Source organism: Coloeus monedula, assembly GCF_965178545.1.
Source record: "Coloeus monedula genome assembly, chromosome: 3".
NCBI classification, from domain to species: domain Eukaryota; kingdom Metazoa; phylum Chordata; class Aves; order Passeriformes; family Corvidae; genus Coloeus; species Coloeus monedula.
Genome location: NC_138783.1, coordinates 116,812,869 through 116,836,133, shown reverse-complemented (window position 1 = coordinate 116,836,133; position 23,265 = coordinate 116,812,869). Strand labels below are relative to the sequence as shown.

At 42.5% G+C, this 23,265-nt stretch overlaps 1 protein-coding gene across 2 annotated transcripts in view; it reads right to left on the bottom strand.

Annotated features, from left to right (window-relative positions):
• Positions 1–18,337, bottom strand: part of ERG (ETS transcription factor ERG) — a 58,585-nt gene extending 40,248 nt beyond the window's left edge. For both annotated transcript variants that reach the window (XM_082278156.1, XM_082278157.1), the window contains exon 1: positions 18,214–18,337. In XM_082278156.1, coding sequence (XP_082134282.1) covers positions 18,214–18,231 — 18 coding nt within the window. In that variant the 5' untranslated portion in view covers positions 18,232–18,337. The remainder of the gene's footprint in view (positions 1–18,213) is intronic.
• Positions 18,338–23,265: the final 4,928 nt, after the last annotated feature.

The window sequence follows — 23,265 nt, the reverse complement described above, 5'->3', positions numbered from 1 at the left end:
CCATTTTTGCACAGCATTGGAGCAGAAAATCTTTTGTTTACATTATTGCCCCTTCCTTTTCCTCAGACACCTTTTATTCTGGAGCTCCCATGTATACACTGGAGATATATATATATGTGGTATTACATGCCTCTCATGGTATTCCCCATTTCAGGAGCATATGGAATATTGCTCAGATGGGTAATCCTTCTAAATTCAGAATGAACTTTCCAAATATGCCCACTGTGTATGTAAAATATGACTTCCTGTCACGATAACCTTTGCAGTGTATAGCCCAGCATACTTTCCTATAATTGTTTATAATGAATATCTTGATTCATACTTCTGCACACATTATTTTAGTCATCTGCCACAAAACATGACTAATGAAATTAACACGGGGTTGAATGTCACAGCATTAAGTCATTTCTTTGGGTGCAAAGACTCCCACAGGAGAGGGTTTAGTAAAACAGCAATAAAGTTAAGTGCCTGCTTTTCTTTAAGGATATTTAACCTGCTCTGCTGAAGCAGTATAAAATAAAGATATTGCTGTTTCAGCTCAAATATTAACTCCAATCAGTCCAACAGACTGGTATTGTTTTTGCTATATTGCAGTTAGAGAAGTAGCCAAACCAATGGATTATAAAAAAAATGTTGTTTCATACCTATGGCAGAAAAAGGCTGAAGTGAATGTTCCTTGTTTGTCCCCAAATCAATCAAAACAGAACCATCCCAAAAAGAAACCTTCACATGCACACAAACCAAATTGCTTTGTGAATAAAAAAAAAAAAAAATCCAATCCCATTTACACCTGTGCTTTTGCTTTTAAACTAAGTTATTACTTTATTTAAGGAATGTCTTTCTAAATAAAATCTTCAATCCAGAATCACGAAATAGAAACAATTATTTCAGAAAAAATTTCAACTGTTTCATTCTTTTTTCCTTCTTTTAAGAGATCTGCCTCCCAAATTTAACCTTTATCTTCCAACTCAAATCATTCTATGATTGTATGAGCTTGTGGCTCTCTGCTGAATCTCACATGCAGCAGAAACAGGTTGTGGCCCATTTTTAATTTTACACGTGAAGAAGAAAAGGAAAATGCACGTGGCAATATCTTTGATGTGGTGGCAAGAAAAATCCTGCAGCTTTTCCTTGTGGCAATATTTCTTCCAAACTAGTGATTACCTAAGTTACCAGTCAAGAACCAGGCCCTGCAGCTCTGACATTGACTGGTTTTTGCAACAGCACCAACTTCAGCTCCAGAAGGACAAGAAAGATCAGCTGCTGCCACTGATGAAAAAGTGAACTGAGAACGTCCATTGCAAATGAAGAGAATCTCCTGTCCAGAATGGTGAGATCTGCATTTACCACAGCAATAGAAACCTTTAGGATGGTTTTCCCCACATCTCACTAAGAGGTGTCTAATACACATTGCTACAAGAAATGAAGCTGGGTGGATGAAAAGCTTAAGATATGCTAAAAGGTAAAATTTTTATTTACTTTTCTTTGGTCTGAGTTGAAAAATGACCCCCAAAATGTCTTTACATACTGTAATCCAGCCTTCCAACACACAGGAGAGGTAGAGAGGTCTGCAGGCTGTTTCTCTTTTATTGTTTCCCCAAACAAACCCATTTCCTACAAGCTGTTCCCATATCTTTCGTGCCACGTCCAGCTTCCCAGAAAAACAGCAGGAAAACAAAGTGTGAACTCAAAACAACCCATTTCCCCAGAACAATGTGCCATACCAAGGAGAGAGAGAGATAAAGGGGAGGAGGGCTTGGGGGAAGGCGGGGAAGAGCGGGAGGGAGGCAGAGGAGCTGCTGTGATGCTGCCAGGGGACCTGGAGAAAAAAAGAGGGAGGAACTTTTAAAAGTCACAGAGGGGAAGAGCTGTGAGTTGTGTAACTGTAAATATGCAACAGGCAGGTTGCCAACTATTTCAAAGGATTCGAGGTTTCAAAATCGTCGAGGAGGCTTAACTGATTTGCGCTCGGGGTCTGGAGCTTCCAGGAACACCTTTACATGTCTGAGAGCCAGAAACTGCCCCATCTTTTTATAGACTCCTCAAGCCATACTTGGTCTGCATTTCAAGTTGAATCGGTAAGGAATGTAAACAGACCCCATTTATGCTTCTCTGCAATCTAATAAAATGAAAGCATGGACTAAATAAAGCGAAATGATCGATGTTGTTTGGTAAGAAGGGAAAACCAGATGAGCTTGTTCATTCAGTTCCTGGCTGACCTGAGCAATCTCCAATGCTCCTGCTGTTCAGTAGACCAAGAAAATCCATGCACTGAGCTCCCACAGGAATAAAAACCACTCACCGAGACACGTGTGATAAAAAAATGATAAATGTTACCATGACAGTTTAAAAACCTCTTTCTGTATTTGCAGGAATAAAAGTAAGGAAGGAACAAATCATTTCAGCCTTTTTGTCCTTGAGGATTATTCAAGTGAGAAAAAAACTTGTGTAGAATCAACACAATTGGAATACCCTTCCCCAAACCGTGCCCTGGGCTGATCCCCCAGTGTGGGCAGCAGGGAAGGGATTGGGATGGTGCCCCTGTGCCCCTGTGCTCAGGTGAGAGCCCACCTGCAGAGCTGCCCCAGCCCTGGGACCAGCACAGGGAGGACGTGGAGCTGCTGGAGAGAGGCCAGAGGAAGTAATGAAGTTGATCCCAGGGCTGGAGCCCCTCTGCTCTGGGACAGGCTGCGAGAGCTGGGGGTGCTCACCTGAAGGAGAGAAGGCTCCAGGGAGAGCTCAGAGCCCCTTGCAGGGCCTGAAGGGGCTCCAGGAGAGCTGGAGAGGGACTTTTGATGAGGATATGCAGTGATAGGACAAAGGGGAATGAATGGCTTTAGACTGAAAGAGGGTAAAGTTAGATTAGGTATTAGGAAGAAATTGTTCCCTGGCAGGGTGGGCAGGCCCTGGCACAGGGTGCCCAGAGCAGCTGGGGCTGCCCCTGGATCCCTGGCAGTGCCCAAGGCCAGGCTGGACATTGGGGCTTGGAGTAACCTGGGATAGTGGGAGGTGTCCCTGCCTATGGCAGGGGGTTGGAACTAGATGATCTTAAGGTTCCTTCCACCCCAAACTATTCTATGAATCCATGAAATCAAGAATCTGACCAGCTTTGAAATCTTTGGGTGGGGAGACACAGCTTCAGTAAATGAAAGACAAAAATGTGGTTCCTTTCTTTTTTTCTGTTGATAAAAGATGCAAACCCACAGATGTTGCAGTCAGTGCAATAAAAACCCAAACACAACCATTTGTCAGTGAGACCTGGCATTACCATGAAAGGTGCACTCTGCAGAGAGGGAGATGTGGGGCAACACTGATGTCACAACATGCTGACTTCCTACTGTGGACTTTTACTTGAACTGCCATGATTCTGCAGCAAAAAGGACTCTTCCAGTGCCTCAAAAGTATTTACTATTTACTAACCACGAATTTTATGCAGTGCTAAATGCAAGAAATAAATGGACTCTGCTGTCTTGGGCACAGAACTAAGGCAAAGGAATAGGCAGCTCTTGTCAGAAAATGCTTGTAGCTAACACAGAAGAGACACAAGCTGAGGGAAATAGATACAAAGCCCAAGTTAAATGCAAAGTGTGACCAATGTGACTATCACAGTTGTGCCAGAGGTTATTTTTTCAATTTGAATGACCAGAAAATAATAAATAATGAAAGGCTACTACACATGGCAGGCAAGAAGTGGAATGAAGGTGAAGAGAAAAGCCTGAAGAATGGGGAATGAAAAGCAAAGGTTTGGGTTGGAAGGGATCTTAAAGATCATCTAATTCCAACCCCCTGCCATGGCAGGGACACCTCCCACTGTCCCAGGCTGCTCCAAGCCCCAATGTCCAGCCTGGCCTTGGGCACTGCCAGGGATCCAGGGGCAGCCCCAGCTGCTCTGGGCACCCTGTGCCAGGGCCTGCCCACCCTGCCAGGGAACAATTCCTGCCCAATCTCCCATCCAGCCCTGCCCTCTGGCACTGGGAAGCCATTCCCCCTTGTCCTGTCATTCCAGGCCCTTGTAAAGAGTCCCCCTCCATCTTTCTTCTATGTCTGAATCGGGCACCTGTTCAAAGCATCAATTTCTCAAGACTGTGAATTTTCAGCCAGCCAAACACAGATTGTTGAGGATTTCACACACTAATTGTACCAAAACAATTAGCAAAACTCATTTTGCTCCATCAGAGTCAGCAGAAACGTTTTACTGGTTTTATCAGGAGAACTCTGACTCTTCAGAATGTCTTTTAAATATATAAAAGCTTTCTTATAAGGTACTTCCAGTGAGACTGAAATCTAAAACAGATCTTTAGAAACCAACTCTTTTGTAAGAATATGGAAAACAGATCTAAAGCTTCAGTAAAACTTTTTGCTTCCTCATGTTGAGTATTTCATCACTGTCCAGGCGTGTTTTAAAGCTGTTTATGACCCTCTGAAGCTTCAGGCTTCACACACAACTGTGGAGAAAATGTTTGCTAGAAACATTTAAAATTCCTGCCACATCTTCTTGCATTCTACTTTTTCCACAGATAGGTTTTGCATGCTGAGTACATTAAATATTATACTGGTGATATGCACAAGGATATTTTTAAGTCAGTTATTTGAAAAATTAGTTCTTATTTATTTCAAAGTCCAGAGCTCCTGATTCTGTATTTCTAGGAACACCTCTCAGGATATTTTTCTAATTTTTACAGTATTTTTGAGGTGTCAGTGAAATCATCAATCTTTGCAATGAAAACCACACCGCTCATTTTAAAACTTGGCAGCTAAAAATTCTGCATTCCAAATTTATCTTTTATTTGAGCACTTCTATTGCCATAAATAGAACTATTTGCAAATAAGAGCTAAGTGCATCTAATTAATAGATATTTCTCAAAGCACCAGAACAACTTCATCATTAACTGAGCTTAGTGGCAGCCCATGCAATTTTAGCAGCTGAGCAGAATAACATCCCATTTTGTCAGATGAAAAGCTCTTAAAGGCTATTAATGAAAATTCTGTGGGAAACAGAAAAGCTCTGAAAATCACAAAGAAAGTATCTTAGATGGGGACGTGGAAATAAACCAGCTGTTTCTGAAAATAGAGTGATTTTCTTCCCGTCACGGTGAGGATCTGTGCATGCAACTGAAAATTCTCTCTCCCAGTCCTCTGCCAGAGTCAGCACCCACCACATGGAATCAAAAAAGCCAAAATGTCCCATCCAGCAAAAACAGGAGTAAAAAACATGCTGCTGATTATACATTTGGGGCCGTTTTCTTCCCTTGTTTTCATTATTCAGAGGGAAAGATTTTCCCACATGAGCAAAGTACTGTCAGAAACATTTCAACAAGACTTGAATTTGCCAAGTTGGGTGAGCTGTGTTTCTGCTGGAAAGGGGTGTAAGATGGTTGTGTGAGGACCACAGAATCATGGAATGGGTTGGGTTGGAAAGAACCTCAAAAATCATCCAGTGCCATGGCAGGGACACCTCCCACTGTGCCAGGCTGCTCCAAGCCCCAATGTCCAGCCTGGCCTTGGGCACTGCCAGGGATCCAGGGGCAGCCCCAGCTGCTCTGGGCACCCTGTGCCAGGGCCTGCCCACCCTGCCAGGGAACAATTCCTGCCCAATCTCCCATCCAGCCCTGCCCTCTGGCACTGGGAAGCCATTCCCTGGCTCCTGGCCCTCCATCTCTTGTGAAAAGTCCCTCTCCAAGAGAGACAAACAGTGTAAAACCAGCTCTGTCCTCTGGAAATGTGTGTTTAGAAGTTGAGGGCAACTGAGGATTAAATAAAGCAAAGAAATTGCAATCTGAGTGAAAAAGAAAACACAGGAAGAGACGAAATAGTGCAAAATGAGATCAAAGAAATCTGGTGAAGAAAAGACCATTAATGATTAAAACTAGGCTGAACTCTGTGACACTGGAGGGTTCTGCTGGTGGCTGGAGCACTGGCAAGGTGTGGAATTAAACAGTCAGCCAGGGAATCTGAGAAACTCAAGGGTAACTGAGGCATTGTTCTGCATAGAGAGAGAGCTGCCATAGCACTTCTTTGTTTGCAAATCTAGACTTGTTTTGGAAGTTTGGGCCTCTGTTCTCCTTTGCCTGGCCATATTCTCATTTATTTAAACAAGCCTGGTGATTGAAAATGGTCTCTGAAGCACTGGAGATTACAGTTTATACTCACTGCCATGGAAATTCAGAGTATAATGACTTTGTTTTTCCTTTCTGATAGTGTCTCTCCTATACTAAGCTGACACTTCCAAAAAAACTGAAAACTTTGCCCTTCTCAGGACACTTCATGACTCCGAGAACTTCCTCAACAGATTTTGTTTTCCCATCTTTCACTTTGGTTTGCAACACTGACTGGCACTGGTAATTCTTCCTTCAGTTGTTCATGGAGTAGTTGGAAGATTATTTTAAATCAGATTTTAAGTCAAGTTCCTCCTTCTTCAGAGCATCTAGTTTTAGCACCTTTATCAAGCATAGGAATTTCATTTTCAGCATCATCCCAATCCTGTTTAACGAGGATTTCAAAAGAGTTAATTCTGAGGATTTATCAAGCTTCCTTTTTAACAATGGTGGCTGCCAACTTTCATGATCTTACTGAACTTCAGGTTCCTCTGAACCTAAATTCTAGAGTCAGCTAAAAAGACTGTTGGTTTTTGTTTTCAGTAAAAGATTTGTGAATTAGAAGGCAGATGAGATAAACAATATATATGTATTATTCCCTGAAATTCCATGATTTTTGAGGTCATGTCACTGTGAATTCTGAATATTTTTACTGACAGGAAATATAACATTTTTTATTGTCACCTTAATTTCAGTATCACATCCCACTGCTTTCTGCCTCTACCGTGAAACTTTCATATAAAACTATTTGCAACGTTTTGACTTGTCTTATTATTCAACCTTCTGAATTGCTCCTCTTTTCACTAAGGAAAGAAACAGAGAATTAGGAGAGAAAAAAAAAGGAAAACAATGCCTTGGGGCTCACAGACACCCCACTTAATGTTGACCTCTCTCAAGCAACCTAGAGGCCCCTTAACTGGTCCTCTCCAGTGTCATAAAAGCCTCCAAGCCCCCTAAATTGCAATATTTGGAGGGAAAATTTCTACAAATGTATAAATAGAGATGCGTTTTCTTTACTCATGATTGTATCATCACAATTTTATGATGCAAAATTTGAATATTTTCAAGCTTTAAAATATGAGCTGAAGCTTTTGGCACTCACTACACAGCAAATACATTTCCCCAAGAGGCTGAGCTGCCAGCTTTATTTCTTAACACCTTCAGGAATAAGATTTAACCTGAATCTGAATCCCAGCTTGCAAGCCAGAAACATGACCAGAAAGTTTTTACGTCAGGCCTTGGAAAAAAAGTACTTAAACCCGATGTGTTTTGGGTCTGTACCTTGGCTTTTTAGGTAAGATTTTTAGAACTAGAGCCTTTTATCAGCGAAAACTGAAGACTTCAAGTATTCACATAACTCAAGAAACTGCCCCTTAGTTGCTAAATATCACGACTCCCAATAAAAATGGTGAGAGCTGGCAAGAATTGCATCCTCCAAGAAGCAGATGAGACTGACAGAGATCGAGGCCAAACACAACCTCTGTGAAAGAGGAAAACAGGATTATGAAGGCCCAAGCTCAGAAGAGAAACATACTTGAAATTGAATTTGGTCTGGTCTGGGTTATAAAAGGCTACATTACGTATGTGATAAAGGTGAGGAGAAAAAGAAGAAAATCTGAAGATAGGAAATAAGGGAGACCTTGTCATTCTCCACAAGTCCCTGACAGGAGGGGGCAGCCGGGGGGGTCGGGCTCTGCTGCCAGGGAACAGGGACAGGAGGAGAGGGAACGGCCTCAGGCTGGGCCAGGGCAGGCTCAGGGTGGACAGCAGCAGGAATTTCCCCATGGAAAGGGAGCTCAGGCCTTGGAAAGAGCTGCCCAGGGAGGTTTGGAGTGCCCATCCCTGGAGGTGTCCCAGGAAGGGCTGGAGGTGGCACTCAGTGCTCTGGGCTGGGGACAAGGTGGGCATCGGGCACAGCTGGGACCGAGTTGTTTTGGAGATCTTTTCCAACCTCAGTGATTCTGTGTTTCTGTAAGATTTCACATTCACGCTAATTAAGAAGCATCTGGGCACTGTTGCGGAGAGAAAATTCGCACAGAATGAGTTTAAAGTCAATAATTTACATTTTATAGACTGTGCTTTAGCTCAAAATACTTCCAACACCTATTTAAGTGATTTTGTTTGTTTGTTTTTTTTAAGATGTTGCAGTTGTCAAATCTGCAACCCACTTGTCCAACAAACAGCTTTGGAATTTGTAGCTCATTTTCAATGTCTGGATCTAAAGCTTCCTATTCTAAGTGAGAAAACCAAATCATCATGGAGTCATGGAATGGTTTGGCTTGGAAGGGACCTAAAAATTCATCCAGTGCCACCCCCCTGCCATGGCAGGGACACCTCCCACTGTGCCAGGCTGCTCCAAGCCCCAATGTCCAGCCTGGCCTTGGCCACTGCCAGGGATCCAGGGGCAGCCACAGCTGCTCTGTGCCAGGGCCTCACCACCCTGACATTAAAGATTCCATTATTTTGCTACACAAAACCTTTCCTTGGAAAAAAAAAGATCTGACTACTTTCAATTTCCTTTACTCTTTCTAAAAAGGTGCTGTTGACAAGGAGGGGATTTTCTCACATCAGGTAAGTGGCATAACAGCAATTCCCAATTGTGTGTAAGATTCCCTCTTCAAAAATCCATCTGAATTCCCAATGAGCACAGACAGCAGGAACTCTCAACTCGATCAGCATCTTGAAAAACAAGATCCTTATTCAAGGCTCTAAGCAGAGATTTAACAACCTCTTAGGGACTCTCTTCTTTTAAAAATCATTCAGCCTGGCCCATTTAAAAACTTTCTACTAAACTTGCCTCCTTTGGCATAAAGCACCAGTGATTTAGTTGGCATTGTAAAGATTTACTATGCACTTTTCCTATCTTATTAGAACCAGTAATGGAATTCACTCTCTTGAATTGCTTTGGCTCTGAATGCACAGTGCTGAAGAGGATGACATCCAGAGGTTACATTCCTGTCTACCTTTCATTTCAGCTTTGTAACTGGAGCAAGTAAATTTTCTTAAACCCTGTGGATTCTAAATCAAAGGAAAATGCATTTTTAATCTCTCTAGTATGAGAAACCCTAAGAATTCAGCAGCAAGGTTATTAGACCACTTGATTAAAAGAAAATTAAGAAATTGTCAGAAGCTTGTAGATAGATGTTTCTTAACAAAACTTGTTTTTTGTATAATTTGTTTGTTTGTTGCACGTTTATAAAAGAAATTAAAAATAAACCATCCAATGAATGCTGTGCAGCCCACGACCCTCCACAGAGCTGATTTCTTGGCTGGGACAACCCAGCCTGACTCAAAGTTCACAGAAGTCAATGGAGAGACTCAGCACCATCGGCAGGATGGAGCTGATCCCAAGCCAGGACAGGAAACTCGGAGGAAACATCAGAGCTACCCTGTTTGTTGCCTTGAATATTTGTTTAGTGTTTTGGAATTTACTGACTAAAGCTGCATGGAAGAAACCTGGCAGCCAGAGCCTTCTGCCAAGTTGTGTTATTTTGGTTGTATCAGAACTCCTGAAATAAACCCAAAAAATCCAGCGAGACTTTCGTGTTCGTGCCGCAGCCTCCTTGAACTCAGTCCATCCAAATGCTCAGGATGAGCCTGGACTGGCAGAGCTGCTGCAGCCTTGGCTAGAAAGGCAATATTGTGCTAAGAACACGATGCACCTGGTTCTCCTCTCACTTTACATCCACCTCATACCTCTGTAGCCCATTGGATACAGTGCATCCAGTTCTGAAATACCCCAGCTTGGAAAAAGTGGAAAATTCAACAGGTTTGCTTCGAGCCCAAGAAAAAACTCCCAAAGGTTGGATTTCTTTGAGTGGTCACCATGATGTATTTCCTCTCACTTAAGCATGAACTGAAGGCCTCTTCCATCAATCGACTGGACAGAAGCATCTTGGGTTCCACATCTCGCCAGGGGTGCTTTGTTGGCTAAAATTGTCACCAAAAATACACTTTTGGACCTAAAAAAACAGGTCCAAAGAGAAGAGGAGGGACACAAAAAAGAAGCCTACGAGTTTGTGTCCACGAGGAGGGTTAACACAAACGCTCCTGATTGTTTCTGTTGTTTATGAATCTCGACCTTCAGAAGAGCTCTGAAATGTGCTGTCTCCTAAAGATGTTCCCCGCCGATATGACACACACTCTGCATTGTTTCACTGCTCGCAGGCATTAATATCCCAGAGGTAACCCACCCTTCTCTTAACGGCTGGTGACAGGTCCAATGGCTGAGCAAAAATCAGTTGGAGGAAAGGGAAGTCTTGTCGGAAACGAGATTAATCTTGTAACGAGTGTTCAGCCCTGATAACCCATCTGTGCAGAGAACTGCTTTAACTGGAGAGCAATTAACCTTCACCTGACAAGCTCTGTCCAACCGTTATAAACAACATTAAAGGCACAGGATCCCCCTCGTTTTCCCTGCTTTACGTAGACTAAACAATCGGATTCTGAATTCCATGAAAACAGCAGAGGTAACGATGCCTTGGTGACAAATCGCAGGGAAATTTTTTAAAAGGTAATGCCTGCGTGGAAATAATGTGAAAAATGTCTCTGGCCACCACTTTAGTGAGTTGATCTGATTAGTAAAAAGCAACAGTTTTGAGCGCCTCCAAGGGAATACCTGACGCATGAGGAAAGCTGATGTGAGTACGCCAAAGATTAACAATAATAAAAACTTATGTGAGCAGATAAGAGCTGACTAAACCACATCTGAGGAACATTGCTTTCAGGACAAAGTGTGCATTTCCCCAGCACCCCTGTGAGCCCAAAGCCAGAGGGAAACTTCCTAGAACTTCTTCCCCCATGGCCTTGGGAAAATCACTTGTCATAACCAACTTCCAGCTTGCAGAACCCTCTGCAGTATCTGGGGTTTTGGGTCAGGTGCCCACAGGACCAGCCCTCCTGTCCCACAGCCAAGGGATCTCCAAGGGATGTGTTCACCATGGTCTCTGGAAGGGCCTGGGAATCCAGCTTCAGATTCCCAGCCTGCAAATCCAACCTCAGATTCCCAGCTTCAGTAAACCCAACCAGATTCTCCGGTCGCAGACACAGAGCACAACACGAATTCAGCAGTCTGAGGAGGTAACTGAACGCGGGATACTCTTCCCTGATGAAAAGGGATATAAATGAATATAAATGAAGCCAAAACAGCAAAGGACTTCTCAATTCTGCAGGGAAAGGCCAAGATACCCATTTCAGTCACAGTGGCAGAAACCTGGAATGACGGCAGGGGAATCACTGGCAAAACAACACAGAAATTTTGGTCTGAACTCCTGAATAACTTGGGTGAAACCCTGGCCCCAGTCAAACCATACTGTTGACTTCATTTTGGCCAACTTCACTCCAGGTTTCATAAATCCTCATTCATCCTATTCATGTGCCTGAAACGAATTACCCTGAAGTTATGATTAGCAATGGAGGTTTTCTGTCTTTATTTCCTTTGCCTTTGCTCTGAGTTTCTCTCTTCCTTAGCAGAGCTTCAAACACACAGGTTAGTCATGGTTTTATTGCCCTGCATCGTGAGGCAAAACTCCTGTTTCAGTCATTTTTGCTGAATATGTAGAGCACTGTGGATTGCAAGGCCATGGATCTCCAAGATCTGCAGAACATGCCCTGAACTCTTTGTTGGAGAAGTCCAACACAAGTGCTACTGAAATGTATATTTTACTTGGAGATGTACAGAAATAAGGAAAGGATTCAGGCAACAAGGAGCTGGAGGGAGGATACTTGTTTTTCATCTGATAAAATGACAGTGGATTTTGAAGCATCCTGATTTCCAATATTATAAAATGCAGGGGCACTTTTCCTACCACTGCAGAGAAAAGCTCTGGTATTTCATAGTCCAGGATAACAGCATTGGTTTGAAATTTATTACACCACCAGATGCATTGTACTGGGGCTCAAGTGTTTAAATTGTAAAAGGTAGAGCATTACCTTTATATGAAACAAGAAGGGCTTAGATCTTTCCAGTGACTTAGATATTAACAGATAGGAAGTTCCTATTGAAAGCATTTCCTGTATTGGTAGTCCCTGATTTTGGCAGCTTATCTGGGTAGGAAATGAACGCAGGAAGTATCTGTCTACAGACCCTTTATCATCAAGGTAATTGCTGTGGCAGCATTTTGCTGTTTATCAAGGTAATAAACAGAGAGTCTAAAAAAAGATGTTTTTTCAGCTCTGAAGAATGAGGTTTAAAAAAACTCCTGCAGTTCTGCAAAACCTTCCACGCAGAATTAACGTGCTGCTGCTCGTTGTAATGAGGGATTTGTCAAACAAAGCATTTCCATTCTCCTGGGGGCTTTTTCTCCACTTGTGGCACTGTGTGTCTGTCTGCCACTCCCTCCTCCCTGTTCAATCAGGCAGGTAGCTTGAAAGGGGCCTGCCACTTCCCGAAAACAGGGATCCACCCCTTCCTGCAGGTATTTGCATAAAGCCAGTCCCTGTCATCTGTTGGCAGCACACACCTTTGACTAAGCAAGTCAGCTCCTCTCCCAGGGTGTCAAGGCTACGCCAGCCTGGTGACACCACTTCCCACCCATCGCTGGAGATACACACTCCAAATACACACGCATTGCAAGGGGAACACATCACATCCTAGGCATTCCTTCCACTCAGTATTCCCAAAAGACCATTTCCCTTGTCCACTCGGAGTCCCCCAGTCTAGCCTTAAAAAAAAAAATCACTATTACTCATCATTCTTTTTTAACTTTTCATGGTCAGTGACATTCTTAGGACAGTAATTGTCAATTTATTCATTTTACTTTGAAGCAAATTTGATAGTGGTAATTACCAGAAGTGGTAATCACTGGTTCACACACAGCAGTTACTAAAAACCATCACGAATAGTATTTATTTACCACTAATATCCCTTTCCTGAAAGAAATGTCCCATCTTTCTCTGTGCATAGTAAAAATTGGTAACCCAGTGCCTAAGGATGCATTTCAAGGAGAAGGCTAACGTTTGCAACCCAAATCTCACCAGATTTCCTAAAACTTCTCCCTCTCTTCATCGTTATAAATTATTTACAGGATTATAGAGTCCTTCTAAGGGAGCAGGAATAAATTGATGGACACAGCCTTACCCAGCCTCAGGCAGGCTTGGCTACAACATTTAAAACAACCCCTCCAACCACAAAGACATCCATTCACTAAGGAAAGCACTGATACCTTTTTCACTTAAGTTCTTCAAAGTTTTCCTATCTTCGTTGATGCTTTGTTGATTTTCTTCCCTAATACACAAATCTATCTTATATACACACATCTATATATATGCATATCAAGGACAGCAGGGTGGCTGTATAATTATCTATCCAAAACCATTAATTTTTCAAAGATGGATCTGATAAAAATCCCATTGCAGTCAATGAATTGATTACCCTGACAAGGTTTGGCAGTGCATGTGATATTTTCTACTGTATCACCCTTATTTTGTTAAAATTCATAATACAAGTGATACAAAACCAAATTTTCTTTTTTTTTTTTTTTTCCTTTTCTGAGTTTCTAAGTAATTCTCTTGGTTTCATTTACAAACTTGCATTATAAAGGCGACTTCTTCCTGAGTAAACAGCATTAGATATTTTTATTGAATTATAAAGCATCACTTGGAAAAGAAATGTCTTTTTTTGGCATTCGTATTTTGCAAAACTACTTCTGTGTTTATCTTTCAGTAAGTCATTCTCCAAGAGCACTTGTTTCTTTTAACATTATTTCTGAAAGGCCTTTTGTAACACGGGGAACTTGCTGAAAAACATTTTGTTAAGGGATAATGTAGTTCTTGTTCAGGAAGAACAAACAAATCAACAAACTCAGACAGTCAAACATATGCATTTTCCAGCTGTTGTTCCTTGCCTGGGGACTTAATTCTAGAAAGCAAAATCCTTATATTTCACTTCGTTTTGGCATATGAAAATACAAACCAAATTGAGTTAAATGACTGCTGATTAAAAGCAAAAGAAAACAACACGAAAATCCCCCCCCCAAACAACTTCTGCTCATTTCTGCCTTGCAAATTGCACATTTGAATTTGAGTCAGAAACATTGCTTTACCTGGAAATAATTATAGCTCTCATTCTACTGCCTTTATTGGGACAAAACCTTCACAAAATTGGTGGGAAGTTTGGATTAAGGAGTGGAGGATTAGGGGAAGTGCTTTAAGGCTCTGTTGCTGTTGTTGCCTCTGGTTCACCAGAGCGCTCAGGTGTGTGCTCAGCTTTAAATGTGCAACATCACCAAAGCCAATGGAAGCATTTACAGGCTTGAAGTCAAATATGCCATTGGATCATCTGCTAACTGAGATGAGGGGAGAAAAAAAAAAAAGATAATAATCTTTATAATTGTTCTAATGCAAGGAACAAAAGTACAAATTACTGGATCAGCTCTGCTGGACTCAGTGCAGATGCAATCCTCTAAACAAAGCCTTAAACATTTCCATATGCCAAGAACAGATTTATTTCTTAACTGTCTCCAGCTTTCAGAAGCATTTGAGTGACTACTTAAGAGTTTCTAAAAGAAAGTGAGAGAAAAGTAATGCTATAGAGACAAGCACAGAATAGGATTCCTCAAAAAAAAAATTAATCTTGCCCCTATATTCTGCTTTAATCACTGCATCCACGCCCTCAAACCTCAGAAACCACAAAGATTCTCCTGTCCTTTATCAAATACACAGACCTTTCCTCACAGAAATTGTAGATGCCATATGAACATCACTGTAGAAAATAATAATAAAGAGTGGATGTGAGCATATTTAGGTGTAACTTAAATGTCCACAAGTATAACCAGTAAATCATTATAAAGTCAACTTAATGAAGAGTTTTTCAAAGAATAAGCACAATGGCACTGGCAGGCAAAGAGAGAAACAGAGCAAGGCTTGAACATGGCAAGGAATTAGAATTCTGGTTGTTCTTGTCTATTTAATGTTCTTTCCTCCACTGTGGGATGGATAATGGGAAAAAACACCAAGATGACCTCCAGGACAGCTATTTTTACTCCACCCCAAGGTAACACTTAAATAACTTTTGCTCCATTCTATTAAAAAAAAGCCACCAAAACACACAAAAAAGACTGGTGCCTAATTCAGACGTTCTAGAATTGTATCTACAGTAATGAGCATGATTAATAAGTACAAATAATTGTACTTATTTGATAAATAAATCAGCTTCAGTACTCTGCACTTCTCTGCCACTGCAAGTGCTGTCAGATACCACCTGAGCCATAGGGACACCTGTCAGCGCTGAAACCTTCACTCTTAGGAGACTTTTTCCTCTTGAAAAACCACATTTTATCCTTCAAAATGCCAAAAAACGTAATGGAGAGTTCAGGTGAGTGTGCACCAGGTATTGGGATATGAAATATCAACCTGAAATCCCAGCTGGGGAGGCACCTTCTTGCACCACTCTCACAGTTTCCTGTGCTGCCCTATCCCTGCTCCCCATCCAAGGGAGAGATCCCTGGCCTGGGCAAGGATAGCCCAGTGGGAATGTCAGGATTAATATTATCCATCCATGTCAGAGCTTGGGAAAAAGGCACTGCTGCCCCATCCTCCTCCTCCTCCTCCTCCTCAGGAGAAACCTCCCACCGTGGCGCTTTCCCCTCCACGGGGAAAAAGGAACAGGGGGCAGCAGAAAGAGGGCACGGGATGAGGAGAGAGTGATCCCCTGGGAAAACCACGCTCAGGACATCAAACCCAGCACCCAAAAACCCACACCAGGGTTTGCCTTCCCAGACACCAGTGAGCCCCAGTGAAACCAGCTCGATTTCTCCCGAGCCCCAGTGTCCCAGGGGTCCGTCTGCAGGTTGGTGAGAGGGGAGGGATGAATCAGACACCCTGACTGGAAGGTCACCTTTGCACATGGGAAGGTTCTGAGAAGTCTCTGCCCAGTTATGAACAAATACAGAACCATTCACATCCTAATTCTGAAATTGAATGACTCCACAGCTTCCCTGAAGAAAGGAGTGAATTCCCAGAGATCCCAGATAAGGCTCTCCGCTTTCCTTAACCACACTGGGATAGCTGGGCTACCCACTGCCAGCAGACAACACAAGCCCTTATACTGAGTATTTATATTATTAAATGTATATATTATTAAATATATTTATAACTGTTTAGCAAAAGCTAAACAAGCACCTGCCTGGCCTTCAAATGGAATTTCTTTGTTTCAGAAACCCTTCAGTTCCAAGACTTCTTTATCCACTCCCTATAGAAGAGGAATTGAAAATCTTTGGACTGTCTCAGCTTCATGCCAGAGCACATTTCCTGCACCTCGAGTACAAAGCACCTGTCATTTCTTTCCAGTCATTTCACATTTTGCACTTGCATAAGTAAAACTCTTGCTACAGCATGCAAGAATTCATGCTGGGCCTTCCCAGCACCCTGAGCAGCAAAATCCTCAACACTTTGGGTTTCCTGAGACCTCCTGCAAGATTCACACTCCAGATGAGGAGAAAGAATTGTACATTATTCCACTTTGCTGAGTACATTGCATTACCAGGCTGTATAAAACAGTTCTCTCAGTGTAAGGTGGAGGTTAAATAATAACCTAATAAATGAGATACCATTTAACAATCTTCTATCCTACTCAAATTCAGCCAATACAAAATATAAAGGAAATAAATAAAAGGAGTTACCTAAAATGCAAACAGCATCCAGTCTTCTGGTGCCTTTATTTTTGAAAATAAATTTCGCATCAATACTCTGACTGATAGGAGCAAACCCAGCATTAAAGCCTCAGTACACAGCCCTCCTTTTAGCCAAAACTTGACTCCCTGAACCTCAAGATTTTCATAACGTGCCAGTCATGTCCTGTGTGCTCTGAAATGCATGGAAAAACCAAAGGGAATTCAGTTTCAGGAGCTACTTAGCATTTAATAGATGCTGGCCAGCAATGCAGAGGAGAGTCAGATCTATGTCTCTATTGATAGCCCCATGAAAACATCAGTGATTGCAAACAGAAAAGGTTCATTATACTTTTTAATCATATTGCCCTCAGGCAAGACTGTCAGATTCCCAAAACTGTAACAAAAAGCATCAAATGATCTCTAAAATGTAAACACTGGAGCAGAATTTACTGAAAAATGCAACTGCAGCCCTATTTATCCAACAGCCAGGCTATTCCATATCCCTTATTAAATCTCTGACATAATTAGAAAAGTACAGAAACAGACAATGCCACGAAGAAAACAAATACCTCAGTCCTGAATCTGATAATACCTTGATCCCAAACCTGATAATACAACATCGCAGAGTCCTCCCTGTCCGTGCTCTCCATGTAAAATTAGTTTCACTACCACGAAGCACTTAATTACTGTTACATTCTGCAATTAATCACAGCTATTGCTCTGCTGGTAACTGCTGTCCAGAGAAACAAAAACTAGACAGACAGATAGATTTATTCAACTTTCTAAGGGACACAACACAAAAAAACTCAGCAAAGCCATTCTTAAAAAAAAAAAAAAACAAACCCCAAAACCAACAAACCATGCACCGAGATCAAGTTATGCACCAAGAAGAGACTTTTATTGTCCAAAAGATTAAAACAAAAAAACAACATGCCTGTGAGATCTTCCCGCCACCATTAAAATAACATTCAGAAAGGTCCCGAGTTTAAACTTAAAGAGTTTTCTAGAAAAGCACATAATGAAAACCTGCATTAGAGAGAGAAACAAGAGCTGGTGCCTCTCCTTCCCGCTCGCTAAAATTTTTGTCCCCATCCGCAAGAGAAACAGTTCAAAGTATCCAAAAGTTTAGCGCTCTTAGGAACCCGGTTTTTCCTTCCAGTGCACACCCTCTCCCCTCATGGCAGTCCACAAACACATCCAAGTTGTCTGAGGGATACCTACAAGAAATTTCAGAAGCTCTCACAAAAGGGCTTCGCCTATGCAATCCACACCACTGAACAGTGAATTTAAAAAACCCAATTTTTTTTCCGAGTTTGAAGTTTTTAAGCCTTGCGGATGGTTGGAGTAGGAAAAAGGAAATTTACTAGGCAGTACAAAGGAAATCTTGTTGTCCTCTATTGTGGCAGTGGGGGTGTTGCCCAATTCTAACTTATCTAGGTTGATAAAGGAAACCAAAGAACACGCCAGTGAAAAAAAAATTCCAACAAAAAAAGGTACCCCCTCCTTACCTTAATAGTGCTTGCCATAATGTGATCAAGATTATTGATCGCTAATAATTGCTAATAATAATTATTGCTTCGCTCTGACCAGAAAGAAGTTTTGATGAGGTTGTTTAGAGCGGATGAGATTGTGCTAACTCTGGGAAATGAAGTCAGCCAATGGCAGGAAGAGGTTTCTATTGGTCCTGGCTACTGCAGCTCGAAGAAACAGGATATTTGGGAGTGAAGAGATAAGAGTCCTAAAACAATGTTGTTTTTCTTGATGATATGTGACTAAATTTTTTTTAATTATTTTTTTTTGTTGGGTTTGTATTTTTTGGTTTTTTTAAACAAGAAAGTCAATTGCCCGTGGCCGCCTGGGCAGGTGTGATCTGATGTGCAGTAAGTGTGACAGGCCACTTCGGGGCAGGATGCAGATGTCAGATGCAATGGGCCAAATTCAGCAGTGGTTTGATGCAGGCTGTTCACTGGGGAATTGCTGATCCAGGGCCAAAGCCAGGCTGGGTATAAATGGGTGTAACTCCAAATATGTTAATGAAGTCTGCCCTGCTTACACCACGTCTATATTTGTCCATTAACCTCATTCCTGCATTCCTGAGCTATTGACACTTTCCAGCCTATCTGATTTAGCACTTTTTTTTTCCTTAAAGAAGAAGCAAATAGGTTGGAGATAATAATTTCTTTTTGATGTCTCTTTCTTACTGAGGAGAGTAAGTCACAAAAAAGACATGAAACTTCAAAAGCAGATGCCTGAATGCCATAAACAGTCTTAAATCTTCCATGTTCTTCCCTTAATTCACAGCTCTATCCATGCATGGAGCTGAGATGGTTTCACTGGTGATTCCTTTCCTGGTTAGAGTGTAATGGCCATTTTTTATTCAGTGTTGTATTTTTATTTGTCCTTTTGGAGCACTTGGCTGTCATGGAGCACCCCAGAACTCCCAGCTGTGCAAACAAAACACAGTCCCTGTCCCAGGCCTTTGTATAAGAGAACTGAACTTAAAAAAAAATATATATATATAGGAAAGGCAAAGTGCTTCCACAGTGCCAGCCAGGTATTCCACTCAGGATCCAGGGCTGGCACAACCCTTTCACACTTAGGAGCCTCACAACGTTCTATGTTTTCATAAAAGATACAATTCCTGGTGTCAAGAGATTCCGAGCTTTCAGCCTGAAGAGAAAAGCTTGAAAATAGAATCCTTAAAGAATTGGAAGGAAAAATCAGAACATGCCAGAATTTATTTATTTTCTAGAAACCAGCTTTAAAAAGCTGGTCCTACTCTAACAGGTTTGTAATTTCTCACTGCTCCCTATGACAACACCCAACCATGTTGGACAGGTCGCCTGGAAGATAATTCCAGCTGTACTAAGGTCCTGCCCTCTGACCAGGGACTCTGGTATGACAAAAAGAACAAGAAATAGTGAATGGCTTGTTGCAGCATTATTTAGTGGAAGCAGATGACCTCACCCTCTCCCAACGCCGCCTTCTCCTGCTACTTAGGAAAAAAAAAAAAGGAAATGGGAGCGTTGTTCTGTAGCTGGTGGTGACTGCTGGCATTCAACACAGTTTTTCCACACAAAGACAGCCCAGAGTCCCAGTTCACTTTTCCCATCCTATCCTGACCCAAAAAAGGTGAAATGAACTTTTCCAGAGGTGCAGACAGAGTCCCTCAGGCACTTGTCCTGCAGGTGCTGCTCCATCTCCCCCAAAGCAGGGCAGAGCAAGGGGCTCATCCACCCTCTCCTGCTCATGGGAATGGCTCAGCCATTACCAGGTCCCAGGAAAATCTCATTTCCAGGTGTCCCATGGGGACCACAGAGCTGGGAATCCCTGGATGCAACAGCGACAAACAGAACCACTAAGGTGGGAAAGAGCTCCAAGACCATCAAATCCAACCTTTGGGACATAGGATCAACTCCCTGCACAAGATCAGCTCAATTTTAGAATTCACTTTAAGGAGCTCTGGTTTCTTCCACTGTAAAGATGATTTTTGGTCGCTTTGGAGCAGTCTGGAGTCAGCACTGCCATACAATATTTTATATTCTCCATTAATTGGTTCATATAGAAATGCAATGTTACACTGCTGAATGTGCTCTTGCAGTCTACATCCACCAAATTACAGTGCTCCTGCAGAGTAGGTAACTTTCCTATTTTCATTATGAACAGTATGAAAAGAAAGCAATTTATAGTAATTGTATTTCATGGGGATGTTGATTTCCTCCCTTTTCAACTCCAAACAATGAGCAAGACAGCCAAAAGATTAGAACCTTTCTCTTGAAATTTCAAAGCATTGTATAATGTTTCAGTTGGGTGACTTCCACTCCAGTTAAGCCCCTGGTATTTTGGTTTTTCCTCCAATATATCGAGAGGTTGCTCCAGCTCCAGCTCCCCATTGGAGAGGATCTAACAAATTCATTCACAAGCAGGTTTTAGTAATGATTCTTCTCCATCCCACCTCCATATACACAAACCTCCTCTTGGTTTACACAGGGATTTTGGAAGCATAAGGCACTGCTGAGCTCTATTATTATTGTATAAGTTTTACAGAGCCCACAGCCCAGTAAGGATTTTGCCATTTTAAACTGGCACACATTCTGTGCCAAAGAATCCAGTGAAGTTTATTTGACTTTCAAACTAATACCCACAGGCAGATTTCTGAGTGCTTACGCTGATGCCGATCCAATTGCAAGCAGAGCCTTGGTATTGTGAGGCAAGGAAAATATTGGGTTATCAAATCACCATCATCCAGTTGCAAAAGAAAAAGAGTACAAACATTTTTACTATTTTTCTCTTTTTTATTTTTTTTTTAAGGTTAAAAAGAAAGAAAAAAGGTTTTTATTATGTTAGGCAACTGTGTTATTGTCTGAAACAACGCTCTGTGAGTTTGAAAAACTTTGTCAACAAACAAAATAAAGACACCAAGAAAAGTATTAAAAATCCATACCAAATGATCCCCTCTCTCAAACTTGTCACCCAAATTTGTCCTGGGTCCTTTCTGCTGGAATATTCTTCTACCTTCAGCCTGCATCTGGAAACTACTGAGCTGCAAAATTCCCCAGCGGGTTAACACTGAACATGTGCTTAAGTGTCTTGATCAAAGCAGGGGGGTTGCACATGCTTTAGAGTTACAGCTGGGCTTAAACTCTTTCCTGAACACCCTTAAACTCTGCCTGAAGTGCTTTCTACTTCTAGGACTCAAGAGTTCCCTCTTTAGAGAAGATCTTTCTAAACTGGAGATGAAGGATCCGCTCCATGCTGATCTAAGCCTGCTTAAACCAACAGGGTCCTGGACAGACCTGAAGATTTGGTCTGACCATGCAAAAGAAGTGCTTAGAACTGGGTCCTAAAGGAAGAAGATGAAATTCCAAATAAAAACGAGTTGTTTTGCTTGTTGTATCCTTTCTAGGATGCACTAGAAATATGCTGAGTATGTACATACCCACCTAAACACCTAAAATGTGTTTTACGTGTGTTCAGGTGAGAGGGACTTGTCACACAGGCGTGGAGTGACAGGACAAGGGGAGATGGCTTCACACTGAGAGTAGGGTTAGATGGGATCTTGGGCAGGAATTGTTCCCTGGCAGGGTGGGCAGGCCCTGGCACAGGGTGCCCAGAGCAGCTGGGGCTGCCCCTGGATCCCTGGCAGTGCCCAAGGCCAGGCTGGACATTGGGGCTTGGAGCAGCCTGGCACAGTGGAAGGTGTCCCTGCCACGGCAGGGCTAAAAATTAGAAGATCTTTAAGATCCCTTCCAACCCAAACCACTCTGGGATTCTATGAAATATGAAGGAAATACATTGCAATATTCCCTATGTAAATAGATCTGTAATCCTTCTTGCTGTGTGGGAGGTAAACCAAGAACTCTGGGCTGACCAAGAGATTAGAGGCACACTCTGCAATGGTAATAATGTGACCTTCATCCCTTGAACTGTACAAACATCTCTGGGTAAATAATTGGCAAACTGGAGACACAGTCACCCTTGTGTCTCCAGATGTGGGTATTAAAAGAAAAGACAACAGACAGTGGAGAGTGAGTTTTGTTCCTCTTGCCAACATTCCAGGTAAAAAGGAGGTTCTCTTCTAGGTAGAACCAGGCTACAAATCAGAAGAACTGCAGCACAATAAAAGAATTTGCACTGCACTTTTTGGAAGCAGACTTGAAGAAATCCAAGCAAATTAGGACTACTTCATGCCATGCGAAGACACAACGGTATCAATCTTCTCAAAGAAATTCAGCACTTTGCTTAAATGCAGCTCCCAACACCAGTTTGGCCATGCCCAGTTTGGTGTGCAAGGGTCAGGTACACTCTCACCAAGCTCTTCAGCTGGACTGTCTCCCTTTAAGTCCCTGTATTTCACTGGCTCGGAAGAAAGTACCAGTAAATCTGCTCACAGAGGGGTAAAATCTCCCATCACCTCAAGGAAAGGTCTCACAATTATGCTTTCAGCAGTGGCACAAACAGGGCTCAGGAGAGAATGGAATTCCACAACGTGCCTGAGGAGCTGCAGGATCAGCAGTTCAGGGATGATGGGCACTGCACCCCAGACCCCCTGGTCCCCTGACTCTGGACTCTTGTGCCTTTGGGGCTGATGCAGGACCTCTTCCTTCCATGCCTGAGTGGCTCTGATGCAGAACTAGGTCTGAGGGCAGAGGACAAACTCCACGCTGGGAAAAACGGGATCCAGTTCTGGGATGGGCTCACGCCCACTGACCCATGGCTGGACACGTGGAGGTCAGCTCCAGGTGGAAGGCACAGTGAGGGGAGTCAGGCACTTGCATTCCCCAAAATCCAAATACCACATGGAAGCCAGCAATCCATAAAGCCATGTAATTAAAATAATTATCACTATCTGATCACAGGGACAACAAAACTTGCATCCCACAAAAAACATCCTCTCCTCCAGTGCTGCTTCCAAGCTTTTGTACCTCTCAATTCCCTGCCTGCCAGGCCTTGCAGCACAGAGGAGGAGCAGGGAAGTGTCCTCACTCACGCCTTTCCCTGTTCCCTGCCCTGTGGGCAGCCCTGTGGTCACTAGATGGTGCTCCCTGGCCCTGGAAAGG